This window comes from Moschus berezovskii, chromosome 25 (assembly GCF_049115385.1).
Source record: "Moschus berezovskii isolate FMDL1 chromosome 25, NW_MosBer_1.0, whole genome shotgun sequence".
Classification (NCBI taxonomy): Eukaryota; Metazoa; Chordata; class Mammalia; order Artiodactyla; family Moschidae; genus Moschus; species Moschus berezovskii.
The window spans coordinates 17,355,873-17,365,425 of NC_142484.1; the positions used below are offsets into that span (position 1 = coordinate 17,355,873).

The following is a 9,553-nucleotide window of genomic DNA, read 5'->3' on the forward strand; positions in this document are numbered from 1 at the left end:
TCCCAGTTCCCGAATTTCAGTTTTGTGTTCCTTATGAACAAAGGACAACTCACATGGAGGGGGAAAAAACACCCACGTGCAAGGACTCACCCCACCCCCGGCCACATCCACAGACCCCAGGGATCAAATGTACACGGATAACGGGGTGTGGCTGTGAAGTGGCAGCAGGAGTAGTTCTGTCTGACGTCCCTTCCTCGTGAGCTGGTCCCTGTGACGCTAATCCAAACCCCGTCCCCACTCCATGGCTGCACATCTGAAGGGTGGGGCCAGAGGTGGCTCTTGGACCCCCCTCCCGGGGAATCCGGATGTGCTTGCTTCTCCGTGCCATTGACCACAACTTCCCAGGGAAAAGAATCCCCATAATTATTCCTCTTTCCTCAACCTGGTATAATTAGACCCCTTATCCCTAAAGGGATTTTAAGACAAGTAGTATGAAAGAGGGGCTTCCCCCATGGCTCAGCGTGAAAAATCCGCCTGCCAATGTAGGAGATGCAGGAGACTCAGGTTCGATCCCTGGGCCAGAAAAATCCCCTGGAGAAGGAAATGGCAACCCACTCCAGTATTCTTGGTGAGAAGTAATGAAATTACATGGCCTAATGGTGACGCTGAGGGGTTCAGATGGAGCTGGAAATGTCACCTGTGTAGTGGACACCAAGGTCCCCAGTGGTCAGACTGACAGGGGAACCACTGGCCATCTGGTGTGCTAGACTGCTTGCTGTGAGCCATGGGGAAGAGATGTTTTTCAAAAGCAAGGTCCTTGTACCCCCAGGACCATTGCAGCCAGCGGGCAGGTTAGATGTCAGCTCTGGGTTGGACTTGCCTGGGGACAAGTCCATGGCTTGAGATGGAGATTTAGGGGGTCAGGCTGCCTGGGTTCTAGCCATACCACTTCTGACCTGCACAACCTTGGACAAGACACACAGTGGGTCAGTTTTTTCTGCTGTACAGAAACAGGTGTGATAACAGTAGTATCTACTCATGGAGTTATTGTGAGGGATAAATATTGGGTTGGTCAAAAAGATCATTCGGATTTTTCCACACGATGTTATGGAAAAACCTGAATGACCATTTTGGCGAACCCAATAAGATGCTCTAAAACATGACATATTACTCTGACACGTAGTAGGTGCACAATAAATCCTAGCTCCTGTTCCTGTTTTCCTTTACCAGGTGTCTGAAAGCAGACCTCCCTCCACCGTGTCTATGGTCTGTGGTCTTACCCAAGAGAGGACCTTGAACTCCCTGGCTTGTTTACATAATTTTGGGATAGTTGATTTTTCCTTTCATGTCTCATTTCAGTGGTTCAGTGGGTATCTATTTACACCTCTTCAGGATACCTGTTATGTCATAAGGGCTATTGTAACTGCTTTTTTCTTATTATTTTGCCGCCAAGAGTTCTATGGCATTTCTTAATAGAAATTTGTTTTCTTCCTCCTGCCCATCCGGATGGTTTCTCAATGGATTCCTCATAGGAAGTCATGACAGGACATTCCTCCTGGCAGAGGGTGGTAGCTGGTGACTACTCGGCTGCTGAGGAAACTGCAAATGTGTCTGAGCTGTCTAGAAAATGTTTTGTTTTGTTTTTTCCCATAGGGGTAGAAACAGAGAAGGGGGTAAGGCTTTACCAGTGTCATTCCTGGGATTGTTTCTTCAAATGTTAATATATTTTGCAGGCATTGGTTAAATTATTTAATTCTAGAATGTATTGTAGAGTATAACAATATTGTATAAACATTGTAAGTATTTCTTGCAAGATGGTTTTAAAGTACTCGGGGTGCATCATAGCAGGGTGAAGTGGAGATATTTCATTTTCCTTGTTGAGCTTGGGCTGGGCTGAGGAGGGACCGTTGGGATGTTGTTACTATAGCCAAGGCTTCCTTGGGGTGTCCCACCAGTGATGATCCGCACCAGCCGCTGTTTGCTCATAGGCGTCCATCAGGATTACCCTGAGGCGTGGAGTCAAGGGCCGGGGATTGGCCCACTGTTTTCTAACTGTGCCTAGACCAGTGTCACATCATGTTTCCTGAGCGCCTTACTCTGCACCGATAGAATGGAGGCAGTCAGCCCAGTCTGCCATGCCTGTGAGGAGACTGGGGAGTGGGTTTTAGGAAGAAGCAAAATGGTGAATGTGAAAATGTCTTGTGGGTGTGTCCAAGACATAACAAGAGATTGCCCTCCTAGATCATGAAGGGCATTTCTTTGTTAGATCCAGAGGCAAGGCAAGCTTGTTTCCTACTGCATCTCAGTTTACTTAGGACCAGACACATTTGAAACTCAGGTTAAGGATTAGAGCCTAACAAACTCAAGTTTTCTTATGTGAGTCAGAGCATGCCAGGCTTTCTTTGTCTACACGGACTGGGTCTTTCCAGCTGCACTGTGTCCAGATTGCTTCTGAGATGGTGTTAACAAGGCCTACACGTCCACACAGTGTAGACATGTAATAAGCGGTGTGGACTCTAGAGCCCTTATCTGTCTCTGTAGCTGCACCCATCAATCAGATAGAAATCTCTGGCATCATTTTCATTTCTGAATAGAAAACTATCCTAGAAGGAAATCTATGTAGCATACGCTCTTTTAGTATAAGATAAACTGACAATCAGAGTATGTCAGGCCTTCCAGAACTAATGTTGGCAGTGTTGATGACTAAGACGAGAAGTGTGTGTGTGTGTATTAGAGTCTACCGAACCATGGTGAATCTCTGGGACAGTGCTAACCTGACCTTTGAGGATTTCATAGCTGGCGAGTTAATTCTTCTTAGTTTGGATGCTTGCCTGTAGGCATCTTGGGGGACTGAATTGTGGTAGAGAAGAATATTATGTCCAAGAGAACATCTGACTTCTCTTCCCTTGTTAGATTGCCCTAAGGTAATGATTCTTCTCCCTTGAAAACCAGGGACCAATGGGTCCTTACTGTAGGCTTTGCTTATGGGCTTTTGACTTCTGCTTGGAGCTGACAAAGACACTCCTCGGATTATACCTTGAGTACTTCATAAGGCAGAAATAATGACTTTGTTTTTGAAGGTCAAACTGACCATGTTGCCTTAGAATTTTTCAAAGGAGCAATCCAGGATTTTTCTAGAGTTTGCTTAGCCATAAAAAATGGACTGACTTTTAAATCGATCTCAATAAGGCAATTGATGCTGCATCCTAAAGGCAGTTTTGGTGGGAATTCTTCACTGTTTTGGTCTGTCCCACCAGCTCCCGCAACTCTTGTGCCCTGGGTATTCCTTGTTTCCCCTGGCTGATGGGCTGGGAGGGGAGGCGCCAGGAATGCCCAGTAACGGGATCTGCTGCTGAGCGTGTGGCGCGTCTGGTGTAGTGATTCACCATGGCTTGTGTCTCCAGGCAGCGGACCGATCCAGCTGTGGCAGTTTCTTCTGGAATTACTCACGGATAAGTCCTGTCAGTCTTTCATCAGCTGGACAGGAGATGGCTGGGAATTCAAGCTTTCTGACCCAGATGAGGTAAGAAGGGAGTGATTTGAGAGTGTTGTGTCCAGGGAGAGTGAGAGAGAGCTCTGGGGATGGGTTATATGGGGCTTGATGGTATTTTCTAGGGTTCGAATCCCAGCTCTGCCATCTGCTACTTGGGGGAACCTCTTCTGAGCCTGAGTTGCTTCATTTGGAAAACGGAGAAAAGACCTACGTTGCCCGTTTGTTTTTCAGCTTAATGGACAGGATGTGCCTACAGTGCCTGTCACATATTAGGCCTTTTGCAAACACAAGTTGGGCTTCCCTGGTGGCTCAGTGGTAAAGAACCCACCTGCCAATGCAGGATACTCAGGTTCAGTCCCTGGGTTGGGAAGATCCCCTGGAGAAGGAAATGGCAACCCACTCCGATATTCTTGCCTAGAAAATGCTATGGACAAGAACCTGGTAGGCTGTAGTCCATGGGATTGTAAAAAGAGTCGGAAACAACTTAGCAACTAAACAAGAAAAACATAAGTTGCCTTCTCTGACTTTGTTCCCTTCTTGGCCTTGTGGCTCTGTGAATATGGACAGCATCTGACAATTTGAGAGGCCTTCAAAGTTTGGTGCAATTTGTTCATTATTTTGTTTTCTCATCAACAAACAGTGAGGGGAGGAGGAATACATTGAGTCTGAGATGAACATATACACGTTACCCATTGGGCTTCCCTGATAGCTCAGTTGGTAAAGAACCCACCTGCAATGCAGGAGACCCGTGTTCAATCCCTGGGTCAGGAATATCTGCTGGAGAAGGAATAGGCTACCTACTCCAGAATTCTCGGGCTTCCCTTGTGGCTCAGCTGGTAAAGAATCTGCCTGTAATGCAGGAGACTTTGGTTCGATCCCTGGGTTGCGAAGATCCCCTGGAGAAGGGAAAAGATACCCACTCCAGTATTCTGGCCTGGAGAATTCCATGGATGTGTATAGTCCATGGGGTCACAAAGAGTCAACAACCAGCACGGACCTACTGTATAACACAGGGAACTCTAGTTAGTATTCTGTGATAATCTATAAGGGGAAAAGATCTGAAAATATATGTATGTAGAAGTGAATCACTTTGCTGTACACCTGAAACTAACACAACATTGTAAATCAATTATACATCAATGAGGAAACAGAAACAAAAAAATAGTAAGTGGTGACACTATAGTGAGCTCTGTGACACGCCCAAATTCGGGGGATGCAGAGCAATGAATAAGAGAGACAAGCCCTCTGTTCTGACTGAGGTGAGAAGCCCTGTGCCTCGAAAAAAAAAGATGCTTCCTGCTGATGAAAGACAGGTGTGACTGTAACTCAGTCCTTCATCCCTCACATCAGATTTCATGCTTTCAAAGCAAAGACGTTCTATTAATAATACAGGGTAAGAGGAGACTCTATAGTGTCTCCTATAAAAAAAAGACTCTTTTTTAAATGTCAAATGCTTTAACTCCCATTCCATAGAAGTTCAGGGTCACTGGGTTTTCATCAGCTTAAAAATCAACTTCACTGCCAACCTGGTGTAGCCCTCAAAACTTGGAATTCAGAAAAGTAACTTCTTAGCCATCTTTCGAACATCATGGGTCATCACCAATGAGTACAGGCATATTAATATGTATCTTTGGCTTATTCTGGAAGTGTTCACCCCTCTTCTTTTTTAAAAATTAAATTTCAGGTGGCCAGGAGATGGGGAAAAAGGAAAAACAAGCCTAAGATGAATTATGAGAAACTGAGCCGTGGCCTTCGCTACTATTATGACAAAAACATCATCCACAAGACAGCGGGTAAACGCTACGTGTACCGTTTTGTGTGTGACCTGCAAAGCCTGCTGGGGTACACGCCCGAGGAGCTCCATGCCATGCTGGATGTCAAGCCTGACGCTGACGAGTGATGGACGCTGAGGGGCCGGGGAAACCCTGCTGAGACATTTCAGAGAACAACCATGTCGGTCGGACTCTTAATTTTTTAATTGTTATTCTATTTTTAATTTTCCAGAACTCATTTTTTTTTTTTACATTCAGGGGTGGGAGCTAAGTGAGCTGCAGCTATAATCCATTGTGCGCCGTTGGAGGAGAGCCAGGACTGGTGGGGTGGGTGGGGCAAGAAATTCTGAAGTGGATTTTCAGGAGACAAGGGCCTTCTTAGAAGCTTGAAGAATCTGGCTTAAGGGAGGAAGAGACTAACATGTCCGGTCATTAAAAAAAAAAAATCATCCACAAAAAAAAATTTGAGTTATGGACCTGTTAGCAAAAGATATTGATGCACCAGGAGTCTTGAAACTGATGAAAGGCGATTAATTTCCTTTTGTCTTTAGGTCTGGGAGGGCAAAAAAGAGGGAGGTAGGATAAGTCTTTTGTTTGGGGGTGCACTAAAAAATCACGGACTATTGACCTTTTTGTTCTACTTTCGAAACAAAGATGGACTTCAGTGGGGAGGGCTGAAACTGTTTTTGTGTTAAAATTTATTCTATTAAATTTTGTGCCAGTATTTTTTTTTTTTTCCTTAAAAATCGTCTTAAGCTCTAAGGTGGTCTCAGTATTGCGGTATCATGCAATTTTGTTTTTATTTGCCGACTGAGGATTCTGACAATGAAAGCAAACTGTTTATATAGACCCCACTGGAAAGACAAAGCGCCATCACTGAGATTTGGGGATCCCAAGTTCATGTGCCTGATGTGCGAAGGAAAAAAATGATGCTCATTTGAGTACAAGGGAACTGTGCTTGTGAGTTTCTCCTTTAATTTTTAAAAATTATGATCATACCCCTCTACTTATTTGTCATGAGTGTGTTCTCAGAGTTTGGACTTAACATTGAGCTAAGAAGCATTAAGTCTTTGAACCGAATGTATTTTGCAGCCCTGCTTTGGACAATAGTAAATGTAGGAGCACTGTAGAAGCCTTATGAAAGAGGGAGTGAAGGGAGAAGATTGACCTGGTTCTCTCCTGGTTTTTTAGACTTGTAATATACATGACTTGGAATAAAATCTGTATGCACGGGCATTACCCCTCAGGTCTTAGGAAATAAGTCCTGAATGCGTGTCCTTCCCAACTAACACTCTGTACTTTGTCCTTTGTGTCTTATTTTCCCAGTATCCCACATTTATCACTTTTCCCCACTCTTGTTCAGTAGAAGGAAACGTACGGCTTTCTGATGGGTGAGTGAAAGAGTAGCCGCAGACATGTCATGAGTTGGAGAGATAAAGCCATTTAGATGTCCTGGGTTTTAGAAGCCGTGGAAACTGAGGGAGCCTCAGAATAAAATGTGGCTCGGCTGTCTTTGGGAAAAGTGCAAGGCTTTCCTTTGAAGGGATTAAGGCAGCTGTGTCGGGTGTCAGGTGAGACTGGGTGGGCAGGCAAAGGTGCACAGAGCAGATGCTACAAGGGCCCGTGCTTGGATCTGTTGTCCTGGCGCAGGGTAAGGGAAGGTTGGTAATTGCAAAGGAAGGAAGCTTGAAGGCATAGGAACTATAAGGAAAGGAGCTTGGGTGTAGCAATAAGGTGGTCCATGAGATTAAAATCTACTTTTACTTCTCCCAGAGTTGAACTACAAACATTATCAACTGAGGCCATTGTCAAGGGTCAGCTGAAAATGGAGTTTGGGGAGAGGGGACCAACATCTGACTACTAAGGAAAAGTGCCTAATACAGTTAGAATCCCCTCTTCCTCAGCTTGACAGGTGCTGGATTGAAAAGGAGGGTGACAGAGGGATGGCTTTCAGCGAGGGAGGGGAGGAAACCTTCAGGACAGGCTTCTCGGGGTTGGCCCTTGTTGGGCTCCAGCTGAGAAACTGGAAGTCTACTAACTACCTTCTAGCATAGCTTCAAGAAAGTGGATTGTTTTCTCCCAGGTCTTCTTGCAGACCCCGGATTATCAGGAACTTAACTCTGTGATTCACGCGCTTCCTCGTACCGAGAAATCGGAGCATCCGCTTGGAAAGCAGAGGCAGCATTTCGCCCAGCTGTGTATTGTGATCTTCTTCCGGACGCAGGTGCCTTAATGAAGCTCTCGACATATTTTAGGAGCTGCTCAGGGAGTGTTAGGCGGAACTGTGTGGACTACATTGTTTTCTCTTAGATTATGTGATCTTTGTTGGGCACTGGCAAAGATGTGTGTGTGTGTGTGTGTGTGCGTGTGTGTCTCTGTGTGTGTTTGCAGACGTGCAGAACTGCAGCTGAGAGAATGCTGGGGCTTGCTCATGATCTTTCCACATTTCAGTGATGGGTGAGAGTAGAACCAAGGCCAGACTTCGGTCCTTGCTTCTTTGCCACCAGACGTATCACTTTCTCAGCTCAACAGCCCTTTGCTTTTAAATCGATGCTGAGACCCCCTCCCTGTGTATGTCTGACTCCTGCCATAATTCCCTAGCAGAGAAGACAAGTGCCTCCTCATGCTCTTCAGCCGCTTGTTTGCTAAGATGCTCCCCCCTCCCCTCCCCTGCTCTCTCTTGGTCCACCGTTTTCAGTATTTGTAGATAGCGTGTTAGTTCAAACAGCTTTGTCAGTCTGGCCAGATGCTTTTTTTTTTTCCTCCTTCTGTCCAGAGACCATCCCAGGAAGAGTGGTGGGTGGTTTATACACTGGAAATGGAGCAGAATTGTTGGATTTCTGCTTTAAAAAAAATAAAAACACATGTTAACTTCAGAGGAAGGATGGGCAAATCTGGTTGAGTTGGGTGAAACTCTGTTTTCCTGGAGATGCATCTGTTAACCCATGTTGGTTTGGGCTGTAGGGTTCAGAGTCACTTTGGTTCCCTTTCACTTTCAGGGGAGGGACTTCCCTACACAGAGCCCTGGTTTTGTGGCTATGGAGATTGGAAGTAACATTCAGAGATCAGATATGCTTTTCCTCACTTTGGGGCTGAACACTCTGGGTTTTAGAGCATTAAGCTGCCTAATCTTCATGGTGAAAATGACACCTCTATGCTATTCATGCTGTGCATGCTGCTTTCTCTGCTGGGGTCTATATAAATGGGTTGAACTCTTAATCTACATTCCAAAGACGTTTCGAGGAACCATAAATATATGTATACATATACATATATAAAATATATATATTAAAATGAAATTTATCTCTATCAGGAATACTGCCTCAGTTATTGAACTTTTTTTTAGAATACTTTTTTTTTTTAAGCTGAGAAGTATAGGGGTGAAAAAGATGTTATATTGTGTTTGACTATTTTCCAACTTGTATTTTCATATAATTTATATTTTTTAAGAGCTGAAAATTTAAAAGCAAGATGAAAAAAAAAAAGGAAAAGCAGGTGCTTTTTGAAAAATCAGAACTGAGGTAGCTTAGAGATGTAGCGATGTAAGTGTCTATGTGTTTTTTTTTAAATGCAAAAAAAAAAATTTCTTATGGGGGAGTATTTTGTTCGTTTATTTTAGTAGCTGATGCTGGCACATCATTTTGCTGGAGAATTTTTTATATACTGTAGCCTGATTTCATATTGTATTTTAAACTGTGTGAGATTAAAAGCAAAGAAATTCATTCATAACGATGTGGGTTTGGCTCCATTCTTTGCTGTCTGGTTCATGTGTGAAAGCAGGACAAATTAGCCAACCAGAGACAAGCACAGGAAGGAATGCAACTTCATCTGATCTCACTCGCTCTGCACCATTTCAGATAAAGATTTCCTAATAAAGTGAGAACTAACATAGGAATATGGGGAAGTGTCCTCTGACATCCCAGTTACTGAAGATGGAGTCATCCTTTGTGGAATGTCCCCGCCTCATCATACCACATTTTGATCGTGTCTGAGGACTAAGAGGCACATGAAGAAACATTTTAATGACTCAACAGATAAACATTTGATTTCAGCTAGGTAAAGTTCCTGATATTAACACAGGACGTTGAGCATCTTTGTCCAGGCTTGGGAACAGCATTGTTCTCCCTCCTTCTTACACTCATTTTGTCCTGTGCCGATTCAGACCCATTGCATCCATCTTGGCCCCAACTCTTTCGGGGGCGCTGAAAATGGGGAATGGTAACATCCAAGCCCTCAGCAGTCATAAATACAATCATATTTATAGGTGCTTTGGGGAGAATACGTGCTGCGTGATGCCTCTTCTCTTGTTAAAACTGTAGAAGGTGGATGTTTTTAATTAACACCAGCA

At 44.3% G+C, this 9,553-nt stretch overlaps 1 protein-coding gene across 2 annotated transcripts in view; it reads left to right on the forward strand.

Annotated features, from left to right (window-relative positions):
* ETS1 (ETS proto-oncogene 1, transcription factor) overlaps positions 1-8,934 on the forward strand; it is a 130,788-nt gene extending 121,854 nt beyond the window's left edge. For both annotated transcript variants that reach the window (XM_055415891.2, XM_055415893.2), the window contains 2 exons: positions 3,345-3,463; positions 5,118-8,934. In XM_055415891.2, coding sequence (XP_055271866.1) covers positions 3,345-3,463; positions 5,118-5,333 — 335 coding nt within the window. In that variant the 3' untranslated portion in view covers positions 5,334-8,934. The remainder of the gene's footprint in view (positions 1-3,344; positions 3,464-5,117) is intronic.
* The last annotated feature ends 619 nt before the right edge of the window (positions 8,935-9,553 follow it).